This window comes from Anneissia japonica, unplaced genomic scaffold (genome assembly GCF_011630105.1).
Source record: "Anneissia japonica isolate Jap-2015-1 unplaced genomic scaffold, ASM1163010v1 scaffold1829_len478734_cov173, whole genome shotgun sequence".
NCBI lineage: Eukaryota > Metazoa > Echinodermata > Crinoidea > Comatulida > Comatulidae > Anneissia > Anneissia japonica.
In genome coordinates, this window is record NW_022717183.1 from 411,962 (window position 1) to 427,852 (window position 15,891).

General features: G+C 32.5%; 2 protein-coding genes and 1 non-coding gene across 3 annotated transcripts in view; 2 read left to right on the top strand and 1 right to left on the bottom strand.

Moving 5' to 3' along the window:
* Positions 1-1,082: 1,082 nt before the first annotated feature.
* On the top strand, positions 1,083-4,855 carry LOC117110125 (FAD-linked sulfhydryl oxidase ALR-like). The gene is made up of 3 exons (XM_033252726.1): positions 1,083-1,281; positions 3,119-3,324; positions 4,294-4,855. The coding sequence occupies exons 1-3, from the start codon at positions 1,108-1,110 to the stop codon at positions 4,454-4,456; spliced, it is 543 nt and encodes a 180-aa protein (XP_033108617.1). The 5' UTR covers positions 1,083-1,107; the 3' UTR covers positions 4,457-4,855.
* A 1,006-nt stretch (positions 4,856-5,861) lies between these two features.
* Positions 5,862-15,891, bottom strand: part of LOC117110119 (mismatch repair endonuclease PMS2-like) — a 14,938-nt gene continuing 4,908 nt past the window's right edge. The window contains exons 5-21 of the mRNA XM_033252717.1: positions 14,393-14,569; positions 13,817-13,916; positions 13,235-13,319; positions 12,819-12,898; positions 11,976-12,042; positions 11,394-11,508; positions 10,898-10,953; positions 10,280-10,749; positions 9,997-10,081; positions 9,327-9,426; positions 8,901-8,994; positions 8,508-8,581; positions 7,752-7,852; positions 7,281-7,387; positions 7,024-7,128; positions 6,517-6,552; positions 5,862-6,192 (exon numbers count right to left, since the gene is read on the bottom strand). Coding sequence (XP_033108608.1) covers positions 6,130-6,192; positions 6,517-6,552; positions 7,024-7,128; positions 7,281-7,387; positions 7,752-7,852; positions 8,508-8,581; positions 8,901-8,994; positions 9,327-9,426; positions 9,997-10,081; positions 10,280-10,749; positions 10,898-10,953; positions 11,394-11,508; positions 11,976-12,042; positions 12,819-12,898; positions 13,235-13,319; positions 13,817-13,916; positions 14,393-14,569 — 1,915 coding nt within the window. The 3' untranslated portion in view covers positions 5,862-6,129. The remainder of the gene's footprint in view (positions 6,193-6,516; positions 6,553-7,023; positions 7,129-7,280; positions 7,388-7,751; positions 7,853-8,507; positions 8,582-8,900; positions 8,995-9,326; positions 9,427-9,996; positions 10,082-10,279; positions 10,750-10,897; positions 10,954-11,393; positions 11,509-11,975; positions 12,043-12,818; positions 12,899-13,234; positions 13,320-13,816; positions 13,917-14,392; positions 14,570-15,891) is intronic.
* Positions 13,483-13,554, top strand: Trnat-agu. Its single transcript has one exon. It is a non-coding gene; the product is annotated as a tRNA-Thr (tRNA).

Below are 15,891 nucleotides of genomic sequence, written 5' to 3' on the forward strand. Positions count from 1 at the left end.
TATAAACAATAAATTTAAATGTGTTAGGCCTATGTTAATATACCTGTCTCTTATACACATCTAGATGTGTATAAGAGACAGCAGCTAGCCTGTGCATTGCATTAAAAAGAATTATGAGACTTCTAGAAATTTACACACTTATCATATTTACAATTTGGTCATCAAAGTGACCTGGAACTTGGTGGAACTTCATTTACTGCACAAAATTGAGGTCTTGGAATTTCAGTTAATTTACCAGTGAAAGGCAGGCAAGTATTTACTGACCTCCAGCCTAGGCCTTGGGTGATCCAGTGATGTCCCCGTTGATACTCACTTTTGCTGGCTTCACAATGCCCTAAAACTAGGCCTAGGTAGAGTAGCCATGCATGGTTACCCTAGGTGAGGTTGTTTAAATTAGTTGTTTATAGGTCAAAATGCCAGGTAACGATAGCTAAAATACCAGACTACAAATTCAATTGAAGTAATTTTATTTTTAAACAATGGAACATGGTATTTATCCGTGGTTTATTTAGCACACTTGAAACTTACCAAATCTCTTTTGCAACTTCTGTTTTTTTTTTTCTGAAAACCCCAGTTGGTGGCGCTGTTGAAATACAATTTAGGGATTTCCCCTAAAATGAGGCAATTAAATTTTTTCAGGCTCCTAATAATAATAATGTTATATTCACATGCATGGTATGAAAAATTTAATTTGGAGAAATGCTTCACTGATATGCAACTAGGTCTAAAGCTTTATAGTACATGTGTTTCAAAGTTGATTTTTTTTCTAATACAGTATATTCGCTATTGGTGTATGAATGTACTTGTAACTTGCTATGTCACAAGATATACAAAAAATATTACAAACAGATCGACCCATGTATTTGAAGGTTTTGTAAAAAAGTCAAAAACCATACATAAGCAAAAAAATATATTAAACACTCGAAAATGAAGTGAAATTATCTACCAACAATAAAATATCAGCAACAACAAAAGAACTACTGTGGTAACAGTATACTGAATTACGGTATGGTGCGAACGCGTTTCGCTACTGTGTTGACGAGTGTTCATGTACCTTTGACGCAATTAGACTATTGGAAGGATGATCTGACGCAATAAAAATTAAAGATGGCAGCCTCCAGAGAGAACTACGATGCTGGTAGTTCACATCATAATACAAATGAATTTGCATCACATGCTGGACAAGGAACAAAGAAACAAAAGCCATGTAGAGCATGTACAGATTTCAGGTCATTTGCAAAAGCTCGAGGTATGACTTTTTCAGTGTCGGAGAGTGACAAGGTGAGTTTAGTGACTTCTTGTTGCTGGCTTCGAATAGAAGGGATATGACCGGTTGAGCCGCCGACAAGTTGAGCCGCCGGTAATTTCTATGGAACGCCAAGCGTGTCTCTCAGTGAATGTAGTGCGTCTCTCAGTGAATGTAGTCGGCTTGCCGATGTCATCAGTGAATGAACCCCCCCGGATACCAGCTACATATTCATCCCACAGTCTTGTCAGTCGTTGATTTGCTCGTATTGCCGTTCGTGATGTATAATTGTGTAATTGAAAATTAGAATGTTAATATATTTATGTACATTTTTATAAAAATATATGAAGTTGTATAATTGCAAAATCGTATTAAAAATGTAATTTTATGTACATTTTTATACAAATAAATGAAGTTGTATAATTGCAAAATCGTATTAAAAATGTGTTTACGTTTGGCTTGCGGCGTATTTCAATTAACTTATTCGTTATTTGTACTATTTTGTTAAATTATTTAATTAAATTATTTATTATATATAAGTTTTTTTACTATCTGGCTAGCCGACTGAATTAGACAGATGACTATAAACAATAAATTTAAATGTGTTAGGCCTATGTTAATATACAGTATTTACTATGGTTTTGTAATTTATATACTTTTTATTTTTGTACTATTTGTTAAACTTATATATAATAAATGATAAGAATGTATGGAGTTTTTTTTTTACTATCTGGCAAGCTGACTGAGCAAATACTCACAAAATTTAAATTAAAACGATAGAAAGAACAAGTAAATAAATTGAAATACATCCCAAAAATATTTAATAAATCAGTGCAAAAACCGAGAATTAAATAATTGAGTAAATAAACTGAAATACATCCCAAACAACAGTACAGTACCAAGAATGAAAGTTAATTGAAATACGCCGCAATTAACGCACTACATTCACTGAGAGACGCGCTTGGCGTTCCATAGAAATGACTTGCGGCTCAACTTGTCGGCGGCTCAACTGGTCATAATCCGAATAGAATAGGCTTGGTTAGCTTAGGCCTAGTAGTAGAGAGGGAGCCTGGCCCTCTTTATAGTTTAGGTAGGCTACTCTACTAGTAGGGTAGCTAAGTAGGAGGCCGCCTTATCTAGGCCTACGCCAATTTGCAGGCGGGAGATTTTGTTGTAAAACCCCCTCCCACTATACTAAAATAGATTTAAGAATCCGCATTATTTTTTCTGAGAATGATTCACTCACATGAGCCGAGCATGTGGCGGTTGGTAACTGTGTGTTCTTTGATCTTATCCGACAACATTGACAGTGCTTTGTAAAAGAACGACATATTCAGTGTTAATGCAGCTAGTTTTACCTAATTGCTGAATGTATGAGCCTTGGCGTGTATAGTGTGGATGTGCTGTGCGCATAGCAACGACAGATTACTTAAAAGGTCTAAGGCCTACCCTAACCATGGAGGTTTCAAATTACCTAACTTTGATTAGCTTCTGTGTCTTCCTTAAGTATGACAGCTCTATGCTTCGGAAGTAAATAAACTAACAAAATGACATAAAAAAAAATAAAATGAAGAAATAGGAAATAGATTTCAAAAGGATTTTAGGTAGGTTGGCCCAGGCTTAATATAACTAAGAAGCATGGTCACTTCCATATTAGGTAGGTACCTAATCGTGACATTACACTTCCTTGTTTTGGTCATTGTTCAATGGTGGGCTTACACTGCCTTGTCAGGATGTTGGGTTTTTAAAAAATATTTAGAATATTTCTGATATTCAAATAATTGATTGATATGCATTAATATACAGATTAAAGGTCAAAGAAAGATAATTTCTGTAAGTTATTTCTCAACACTATGTTTATTCTTTTTTCAGATGAGAAATGTCCAAGAAGCAGTAGATCCTGAATGTCCATTGGACCGAGAAGAGCTGGGCTCCAATACCTGGTCATTCCTACACACGATGGCAGCATATTACCCAGACAACCCAAGTACAACTCAACAAAGCGAGATGAAGCAATTTATCCACCTCTTCTCCAAGTTTTTCCCATGTAACGAGTGTGCTGAAGATTTAAGAGAGAAGTATGTAAAAAGTTTTCAACAAAATTTTTGCCTATTAGATGCAATCTTATTTTAAAATGTTTTTGTATATTACCGTATATAAAATCATCATGTGGTTCAATTAGACCATACAAATGTTCAAATCTGGAAATATCCTAATTTATTATACTTCTTTCATTCCATTCCAGTAGCATTATAGTTTGACTGTCACAATGTTGAGAATAGGTATTATATAATATTTATAAAATATAAGATATATAAATGAACAGAATCACATCCAATACATTTCTGGTGCAGTTTATGTGAAAAAAATCTATATGCTTCATTAATTGGGGCTCTCCATTTAGCAGCAGATAATCTTAGTTTGGTTCCTTTATCTTAAAAGAAATCTTGACTTCAATTTTCCACTTGCATTTCTCAGCTAGAGTACACCACTCTTGATGTGACACCATCAATAATAATATCCTTTATCAAGTTCAAATTTGCCTAGTTTTTCAATAAGTGATTGTGAATCTTGTGGTTTGTAAAGTAGGAGCTTTACGAGTTTGTGTGATGTTTTCAATTGTTCATCAATGCACAGAGTTGCAGGCAGTGTGTTGAAATTTCAGAAGTGTTGAAAAATATTCTGTGCAATATCACTGCAGTGTTCCATATGAGCACAGTTCAGTTCTATATTCTTAGCTAACTTTTTCTAGAAATAAATTTCAACTGCTGTATTTTTTGCCTTATAAATCGATTGATTGATTCATTCATTCATTGGAAGTTTTTTTACCTCTTAAGTACTGGAAGTTTTATAGTCCTCAATTAGAAAAATTATTATTATAGAGAATCATTAGAAAGATGACCGTCTTTATTCACTACGCAAGTTCTTAAATTATCTGCCAGCCAGTGTAGGGTCTATGTGAAGAATAGTGTGTCGCTAGGGTCCCATTTTCTTTTGAAAATGCGCATTGAAAGGCAGTATGTGACATCATGCTTTTAATTTTCCAGGTTGAAGACCAATGAACCAGATACAAGAACTCAACACAAATTATCACAATGGTTCTGCGGACTACACAACGACGTCAACAGACGATTAGGAAAACCACAGTTTGATTGTACACAGGTCAACGAACGGTGGCGTGACGGATGGAAAGACGGATCATGTGATTGACGACTGACAAGCTCTCTCATTGGCCGAGACAATGCAATCCTAACAAATTGACAGATGGGTTTATATATATTAAAATCATTGGTTTAAAAAATCAGATTCTATAAGTATTCATATATTTTGTTCATGGTGAAATTACTTTAATACATAAATATATTGAATATCAATATACTATATTTAAATATTAGTAATACTGTAGCTATAATAGTTTTCATACCAATATGTTTTTATTATCATCAGCAATAAGACTTTAAAAATTGGGGATATTTTAGTGCCAGTTGATCCTGAAACTAAGAATATTTACTGTTGTCTGACCAGGATAAGAAAATTACCATTAATCATGTAAACTCATCTAACCAATGCCAGCATAAAAAAAACTGGTGTTAAATTGTAAATGATCAAGATGATACTAAAACATTTTGTTACAATATCGATTATGTAATATGATCTGTAGGGTTTTCATATTAAATTACTTTGTAATGCTAAAACCATTATAAAATTATTTTTTAATAAAGTTTTTAGATTGAATTTAAAGATTTGTTAAATCTGTCTTCCGACTATTGGTTTTTTGCTAATTTAGTGGCGGATCCAAGAATTTAAAATTGATGTCCAGGGAAACGGACGGAGCATCCAATCTCAGCCCCTCTGCTGTCTATTCCTAAAGATACACACTTACTAGAATAAATTGTAACATAAGAAGGCAATTCTTTGCTCCTTCTTAACCTACAGTAAAGTTATTAGAATGTATGTTCTACATCTGGTAGACCAATGAATCTATATTGCAATCATATCAAAGATATCCTTCTTACATTTTAATTATTGTAAAATAAAAACACTCACAAAAGTTCCCATGTTCAGGTACCCCTCAGTGGGGATGTTAAAAACGATTTCCCATATAAATTCTTTAAGAATCTCTAATGTGTACTATAGAGGTTACATTTCATGTTTGTGCGTCTCCTGATAAAGTCCAATGTGTGGATGAAAGCCAGAGCTAATAAATATCAGGCCAAAAAAAAAATATTAAAATATTTGTTTGCCCTCCTCCGCCTGCCCCTACCTCACTTTAAAAAAAATAGGGGTGGAAAAACAAAAACTTAAAGTGAGTGAGTTTATCTTTATTTTTTGCCCGATGCCCTACAAATTAGTTTAAAGTTGTTGTCTGATGTAAAATATTGCCATTCTAGGCCTCTGTGGGTTATTTTTATTCCATCTGATGAGTATCTTAAAATAAAATAAAAAAATTTCCACTCGCCCCTTTTTATAATTTTGAAAAAAGAAGGGCAAACAAACAATTAATTTTTTTTAGGCCTTGTAAATGTCTCCCTCCAATTAAAGAACACTTTTGGTACTGCACTGTACTGACTGCATAGCACACATGTTCAACAAAAAACATTTGAGATGAAATCATATTTTATGATAAATTTTATTGCTTTTTCATCTACATAGCAAAAACCACTGTTTAAAAAAATATTGATTTAGTTGTAGACAATAATTAAAGAATAATCAAATACATTATTCTATATCAAATTCTTTCACTTCTTAATACTTGACAAGAGCTATGAATTTTAAGCCTGTAAGTGCAGAAAGTTGAAACACAGAACAGTTTTAAACGTGACCTTAGCAACAATATCCAAGGGGTGGAGCTTAGTGCAAAGATCCACTGAATCGCATACTAATTAATCTGGCAACATCTTTAAATTAATCAAGTGGCGCATTGTGGGTCGACCATGAGGACAGTTCTGAAAGAGAACAGGAGAAAGGTTTTTTTGATGTATTGCATTCAGATTGTATTATTATGCTAAGATTGTAGTGATAAACTGAAGTTACTTTTACAAAACTGAAATAAACTATGAATAACTGACCATATAGATACTGAACATTAAATTTTAAAAAGTTACAATAATACATTCCCTCTGGTTCCTTTTACTCTTCAAACATTTCTTGGAATGGAATAGGTGCACTATATAAATCTTTTTTATTTATTTATACTATATTCCTGCATATTGCACTTGATTAAAGTATCAGGTCTATGTTTTAATGCTTTATGAGAATATGAAACTCACCCATGGTTGGTCAATTTCTCCCATGTGACGAACAAGCTGTAGAAAAAGAGAGAATTTTAAAACTTAAGGGGGAATTTATTTTTAGTTGTGGCAACCATAATTATGATGCAGGGGGCCGATGTTCCCAACGAGAGAAATGCGGGTGTGGTTGGGTTTTGCTCAAAATTTCTCAAAAGTGTTTTGGGGGAAAATATGACTAATTTAGGGGTTTCAAATTTAGAATTTTATATGTAGAAAATTTATATAAAATTTGTTTCTCCCGGACTTGGGCCCTTGTTCCCAGCCACCACCACCACCACCCTTATTATGTCCTGTAATTTCGATCACTTTTCATTTATGTATACAACTACCCTCTACTATAAGTTTTGAATCATTCTTCTGCAGTCAGTCAGTATACACAGCCTGGTTAAATTTAAGGGTTTTTAAAAAAAATACAGTTTATAGTTCACTTAGTATTTCATACAATTCACAAGTTTGTGTAATCATTTTAAAATTCTTTACATTTACCTTCTTCATATCGGATTGATTGAGCGCAGTTCCTATCATCACTGAACTTCGACAGGCTCTGGAGGCAAACATCTGCCGAACACGTGAAGGACGGCACATAGTTCCCTAAAATAATAACCAAAACAACAATAAAGTCTGCTGCCATTTATTGACTTTTGACCTCTGTGTATTAACTACAATTATTAACATCATACATTGTCATCTTGTATGAATACTGCCATCTAGTGATAATAATTAGATATTTATAATATACTCACTGGTGCATCCATTAGCATGAAGATCATCTCATTAATGTCATCTGTGCCGAATGTCCAGTTTTTGCTGATTGGTAATGAAACCAACTTAACTTTCTGTGTTAATGGTGCTAAAAATATAAAATTAGGAAAATAAGAATTTAATCAACTGAATTGTTTACTTAAAGTCATAATTAAACAATGTCATAAACAGTGAAGAGTGGTAAGATCAACAATAAAAGAAGTGATAGCAAGAATTTTATTTTTGGTCCGGTTATGAACTTCATGTTTCCTTGTTGTCCACACTATCAAATTTTCTTTGACAAAAAATACCTGTTGTATGGCCATGTATAGTCATGATGTGCCTATATATGGTCATAATGTGATGTCATCATGACATATTTAGGTATGTTACTTGTTTTTTTTAAATAAAATTTAACAGTCTGGACAGTAATGTTACATTAATATGAATACAACAATAATTGATATACTCACCATCTTCTGATATCTCAAATTCAAAGCCATTCTTTCGAAATATATCAATATTATCCATAAGTATAGACTCATTTACAGCTGTTAGTTCAAGCCTCATGGGTCTGGAATAAAAACAAAATCAAACATTTAGTTAAATGTGTTTGTACATTATGAACCATTAAAAAAATATAGTTGACAGATTTGGCAAAATATTTTGAAGTGAAAAAAAACGGATGATTTCCTTCCAAGCAGCATGGACGATTAAAATGCTCCCTAACATAGTTACCAACCATCTTGCATTGTGCGGGACGGTCCCACTTTTCAAAGTGATTTTGAGTAAAACGCATTTTGCAGAAACACATGCCTGATCATAAATTTGTCAAGCACTTAGCACAAGTCTATGCGTGATAACGAATTATCACAAATTCAGTGGAAAATATACTTAAAATTAGAAGAAATTTGTTTTATTAATGATATAAAAACGGTCATGCAGTAAAAGACATTAGAGAGCTTTCGTTATCTCATTCGAGAATCAATTCACCGACAAAATTTCTCTTTCTCGACCAAAGCAACCCAGCCAACCATGCACTTAGTAGAATCTAAGAGGTGCGTGCAGGCTTGCGCGTTCATTGTCACAGCCAACTGTTGATTATGTGACTGAAACTCGGACCCAGCCAGGGGTCCAGGGGCGTACTAGAAAACTCAGATCTGAGTTTTCTAGACACCCCAGAAATCATATGTGTTATATTAATTACTTAATACATTAATTTTTCTTACTGTATTAGCTTCTGGCTTTGTAGAGTAGTTGTTCTTTGAAATGTTTCAAAGTTGAACTTTTCATCGGTTGCATGCTAAAGAAAAAATTTAGTTCCATTAAAACATTAGTAGAAAGTATATAAAAATTTACATACAAAAATGTGCAACAAAGCATGCAGAAATAATGCCGAATGTTTAAAATTGATAAAATTAAAATGTTTGCTTGCCAAACTTTTATCACTTCAATATTTTTATACAGTATATTTACAGAATTTTTTCATATGCTTGTGGTTCTTAAAAATCATTCACTAACCAATTTCAAGGCCCAGTCCAGACTATCAAATTCATGATGACATCATATCGTAGAACAGTTTTTTTGTAAAAGAATATTTTATAGTGTGGAGTATAACTAACCTGGTCAATAATGAAAAGGTCACTCTTCAGCTTTGCAATAATGAACCCCAGATTAAACTGACCAAGGATCTCCATTTTGCTAAACATGTCTTTGCTATTGAGGAGAAAACGAATGAAAAGAAACATCCAGATATATGGTTGATAGTCTGTAAATAATATGATTACCTTGATGAAACAACTAGAGCCAATCTTTTTAAAGGAAAGTTCCTCTTTGGACACTTAGCAATAGTCGAATAATCGGGAAATTTCTTTCTTTTTTACTTTGTTTATGCAATGCCCTATTTGAGGTGTGCCATCCTAAAGCCAGTGTACTGTGGCTAAATATTAAGCTGAGTAATCAGCATATGAATTGGCAGTATGGTATACTTTAGCACAGAGAAGCCACAATACTTTAAATCACAGGTGGGCAAAGTGCGGCATATTTACCTAATATGACGAACAAGCTCACTTTCAGCGGCGGTGTTATCAGCTGGAGTGATTGAAGCATGGAATGATCCAACATTGGCATCAGATCCCGAAACAACTTCTATAAAATGAAACAAAATATCATAAGATATTAACAATAAAAATAATCCAGGATTAATGTAGCACTCAATAAAATAGTATTATAATAAAAATGAATATTAATTATATAAGTAAACAATTCAATTAATCTTAGGTGATTAAGCACATAATTCTATAATGACTGAAATAATTGCAAAATAATAATAACAACAATAATAATAATGATAATAGTAATTGATTATTACCTTCTGTAACAAGACATTTTTTAAGACCTTCAAAACTAAACGGAATGGTTACATTCTTTTTCAAAACTGTGGATGCTTCATCGACCTTGTATAAACAGAAAACAATGGGAATAAGATAGTAGAAAATATATAAAATGAAACAAAATATCATAAGATATTAACAATAAAAATAATCCAGGATTAATGTAGCACTCAATAAAATAGTATTATAATAAAAATAAATATTAATTATATAAGTAAACAATTCAATTAATTTTAGGTGATTAAGCACATAATTCTATAATGATTGAAATAATTGCAAAATAATAACGACAATAATAATAATGATAATAGTAATTGATTATTACCTTCTGTAACAAGACATTTTTTAAGACCTTCAAAACTAAACGGAATGGTTACATTCTTTTTCAAAACTGTGGATGCTTCATCGACCTTGTATAAACAGAAAACAATGGGAATAAGATAGTAGAAAATATATAAATTCATAAATGGTAATGTACAATCATGTAAAACTCACATTAATAATGCTTTTATTACATTTGCATTTAAATATAGTTTATTAATAATCATTAAAATTATATACTTACATTTATATATAGTTTATAATAATCATTGATATTATATACTTACATATATATCTAGTTTTTGTTCACTAATTCCCCTGTTATCAACAGCTTCAAATGAATCTTCACTTTCTAACTTAACATCAGTAGATGGTCTTTCTAGATCTCCACTTCCACTGTGATCACCATCTAACACTGGTGAATCATGAAACCTGTCTGTCAAGGAACTTTGTGAACTCTCTTGTTTGAGCTCTTCGAAACTGTTAAAGTTCTCTACTTTTATGATGCATGATTGTCCTGATGTTGGTAATGAAATCTCATGATTGCCTTTACCATCTGCTGTTTCATAGGATTCCTTTCCATCAGTTTTTCCATTAAATTCCTCATTGTTGGTTTCAATAACATCTAAAACTGTATTGTCCTTTGGGTTGATATCAAGAATATCAGCTTTCTCTGGACTGCCTGTTGCATCATCCTCACTGGTCTCATTGTCAGATTGTGGTGGTAACCGTGTGAAGAAATTATCAAGTTTGGGACCTCCATAAATGAAATGAACATTACATACTTTATTAAATTCTATTTATATATATTCTATTAAAATTGTTACTTATTTTTAACATTTGTTACTCTTATATATCATTTGATATACACATTTTTAGAAATTAAGAAGCGTTGAATAACTTACATTTAGATTTCTTTTCAGGTGTGTCATTTTTCTCTGCATCTGGATGAGAGAAAGATCTGGAATTGAAAAAAATAAATCAAGTTATATTAAGTACATTAAGTACTGTAAAATTAAATTAACTCCCCTGTTATAAATTGAACAGTCAATCTCCAGCTTTTTATGAAATTGTACTGCATTCTTCAACATGCTCATGGGCCATGCTGTAATTCTTTTCCAAACGATATCGCAAAGGGAGTAGACGGAAGGAATGGAACCTGGGACACAAATACCTTCATAATATATACAGTGGTTAACACCAGTTTTAAACAACTGAGCTACACTTCAAAGGAATTTCTAAATAATGTGACACACTAAGTAGTGAGTTGTCACTTGTAAAATAAACAGCAAAGAATAAACACTAACTCATTACGTTAAGATTCCCTTTATTCTTTTATTCTCACATTGTTGTAAAGTCATCCTGAAACACTATAAATAAAACCTAAACCATATTCAATACCTTTTCAAATTAGATAAAGTAGCTTTGGTAACCTTTGACATTGGTTTTTCTCCAGATCTTACAATTTCCACTGAATCACATTTCATTCTACTAGTAAAACTACTTGGTAATAAATCTGAAAAGCAAAGAAATAGTACTATTAACTTGCAAATAGTATTCTAGAGACTGCAACACAAAATGGTTTGGCCAATTACACGAACTCTAGTGTGTGGATATATAGTTTAGACACTTGATGTCCAATCTCAGAGTATTCAAATCCTGTACAATTTTAGGATTTCTTGTCACAAATTAAAACCAAATCAACTCCCTAAGTTTGTGATTAGAGTTTGTATATAGTGCATGATGAACTCCTTAAGCTCCTGATATAATCAGTCAGTAGAGCAATAATTTCAAGACATGAAAAAAACTGCTGCAGTATCTTTTCATCTTGTAACTGAATGAGAATTAAAATAATATACAACTATACATTTTTACTTGTAGTTCTGTACCTCAATGATCATATTAGAAAGCATCAGTTGTTAATTACATGACCTTGTTAAATGTTGGAACATGTGAACTAAGTTTTCTCTAAAGGTAACTCACTAGATTTCATAGGCTGTTTTAGTTGGTAGGTACCGGACAGTGGTTCAAATAGTTTTACAAGTGAAGTCTGCAAATATAAAGTCAAATTCTGTTAGTATACAAAATACTATGTATACTAGTATAGTGCAAACTATGACAATCGTTTACACAGTGATTTGATGTCATGAGGATGAAGATTACTTTAAAAAAAGTTAGAATTCGATTAGAATTTTATATAAGTCAATGTTAATAGCGTCAGTTGTAATTCAATTACAACTTGAGTAAAATTTAGATATTTTAATAGCGTAATGCTTTGAGTACTAGTAATAAATCAAAGAGTTATACTTTTGTCAGGTGACTTTAATTTTAACCATTTGTGTATGATGACTGACCCAGAAGTTAAATCTACTTAGGGCTATGTTCACACACGACAGCTAATGGCTAGCAGGATCCGGAAACTTGCTGACATTTAGCTGCTGTGCGTTCATACCAGAAATCTCGATCTGGATACCAAGAACATGATCATTGAATCACTGGCCAATAGGAAACTGGAAATTGGAAACGCGTATGTGTGATTGGTTGATGATAGAAACGCGCGCAACTTGCTAACCGATAGCGCTCGCTAATTGTTAGCGTATCCAGATCCTGGTAACAGTTAGCGCTAACTGATTGAGCGTTCACACATGGGTGCTAACGGTCAGCGCTAACGGTTAGCTTCCAAACCGGATACTAGGGCTCTCCTGTGAACCTGACCTATGTTGAAGTGCCTTCAGTAAGCTGGTACATAATCTAGTATAACCGAGTTAAAAATCATCATTGTGTTAAAACTGTTTATAGTAACATTACCTATATATTTATTATTACCTTAATGACTGCCAACAAAGTCTTTTCTTCTTGTACAAGTATTTTTCGTTTATCTGGTGTTAAATTTACATCAACATAATCTGAAATGAAAAATGTCTGAATGCATAAATCAACACAGTATTACCAAAATACACCTACACATTTTTAAAGAAATAACAATTGCATGATCAGGTTTTCTACTGAGAGTTTGGGGTTTAAAAGCTCACAGAGACAATATGCTTGTGTATTTGGTCAAGCTACTTTAACAAAATTTGTCTCAATCCATGGATATAGTAGGACTAGACTGAATATTAATGACTACAAATGCTCAAGGCAGGAAAAAAAAAAAAGAACTGCATATCCTATGGATAATAGTTTTCTCAATCAATCTGGTAATTTATATAGCACTTAGCTGACTACTTTCTTACACTTATTACCTTTTTGTAAAGTTATGTTGAGTACTACCATCGGATATTGATGCCTGTTGTACATATGGTAAACTTCATTTACAAGCTTTGATACCTGAAAATAATACAAAAAATAGTACACTACATAATATAAAGTTATGCACCTTTATATTAGTTTGAGGACATTGTATATTGAACTAACATGATAAGACAGCAATAAACACTGCAGTACCCGCTGCTTACTTGGACTCGAATTCAACCCTGGCCATCAGGCGCAAGCTCGGTGGTCTAGAGGTATGATGCCAGGCTAGTGATCTGGAGATCGTGGGTTCGAGTCCCACCCGAGAACAACTTGCGATTTTTTTCGCAGTTGTTTTCAAATGTACTGAGTATTCGGTACATTTCCACGTCAGGGCAGAATTACACCTATACATGTTTCTCCTGACGCAAATCCAGTTATTGTCTATTATTCCATCACGACAATAACAATTACTATCAATAAACAATTACAAAAAATGGTCTTGTCTATAAATCATATACAGTAAATGCATCATTCAGTTTGTTCACAAATCATGACTCCACAGTAGATAGCAGCCATTTTAATAATCTGACCTTTGGAAAATCACATGGTCTGCTATTTATGAAGTAGTATTGTCTGTCTGCACTGCTTCTACCGGACCCATGTTCACAGCTTGATATATAACCTGAGATGCTGAAGTGAATGAAAAAAAGTATTAAAATATCAATGTTTATCTAATTCATTATGCCATTTGGCCTACTGTCTCATTCTGGTAATGAAATAAAAAAAATGTATTATTATTATTTGTGAATCTTATTTATATATTTATTTATTTTTTAAATAGATGGGGTGTAAAATTCAATAATCTAGATGTTCAAAATAAATTGGTAAGTAAATGCAAGCACTGACACCCCACCCCCTGCCCCACTATTTGGACTTAAGTCATAATCCAAAGACAAATGTACAGAAGGAAGAGAACTTTAATTTCCTAGGCTAGTTGTAAATATATTATCTATATAATCAACAAATATATATATACTGGTATATTATATATATAATCAACAAATAAATAATGGACATTATATAATAAATAATGGACATTATAATGTTTACTGTATAATGTAATTTTTACATCAAAAAAGAAAAAAAAACACTAAATAAACACTAACCTGAATACACTTTTATCTTGTGAGCATATTTTGACACCGAATTCTTCACAACAATCTATAGAGGGCTCACTTTGTTTTAGATCTAACAAGTTTTGTAAGGCCTTTGGTCCATAGATGTTACTAATGTTGTCACGAATACAACTGTTATTGTGGGTCTGGGCTACAACACTTTTCCTCCTAAAATTTAAAACAAAAAGTATTATAACTCATTGGTCTTAGTTGAGTATCTAAATACCTGTTCAGATAATCATATTATATTTCACAAAAACATTTGACATATGTCCAAATATGGTCATAACATCACATCATGACCATATATAGGCACATCATCACCATATATAGGCACATCATGTCTATATATGGGCATACAACAGTTTTTTTTATGGTCATGATGACATCACATCATCACCATATATAGGCACATCATGACTATATATGGGCATACCAGAGTGTTTTGTTAAAGAAAATTTGATAGTATAGACAGCGATTAAGAAATGTAGTCTGTGCCCATTGGGATGCCTGGTGGTAATCTGTGCAGTAGACTGGAAGAAGAATGTCTGCATTATTTAACATTCACATGAGTCATGTTGTGGTGTACATGGAACCAATGGCTAAACATCTCTCCAAATTGCCATGCTATAACCTGTATTTTAAAACGAGTGCAGCTTGGTAGAAGAGTAACATGTACAAAAATCACTTTATTATGCAGTGGCGTGTCTACACACCATGTGACTATCAATAGTTTACAATGTATTACCATGGAAAAGATTAATTAATAATTAAGTGTCAAGCAAACTGAACAATAACCAATCAGTACTGAGCCAGGAATATGCACGTCTACTAAGGCGACTTTTATATCTTGTTTAGCGTACCCACCGACTGCAAAGATTGATGATTTCAAATAAAAATAATATTCTATTTTTGGACAATTAGCGCACCCGCCACCACGAAAAAGTGGATATTTCAGAAAAAAAAAAGTTTTTCTTTATTTTTAATACTCTCTCCACTGCCTTGAAATCTCCAAAGATAAGATAGTATATTTCTTCCTAAATATATTAATTTGTAGCATTTAACCATCTTATTTTACATTCACCAATCAAATTTCATTTTTATTTCCTCCCACATTTGGATGTTTTTGGAAAAGCTCTTTGTTAAATTAGAAAACAAAATTATATTTTTATTCTACCCTCTTCCGATGATCTTTAAAAAAATAAGTACGCGAAACAAGGAATAAAAATGTCTTGAATAATTTGTCCCACAAAATTATGAGGCATGTCGTGGCAAAATGGTTAAGTTGTCGCACAGGCCAGTATTGAGTAAATGAACTATCAAATATGGGAGCTCAAAAAATTGCCTAAAAATTCAAATTTGTTTTTCATTATAGATCAAAAGTTTAATGTCTTATTAATCATGTACCAAAGTATTAGTTCTGGAAGTGGTCAACAAATTGTTTATTTAATGTTATTTTGATAGCTCATTCTATTAAACAACGTATACAC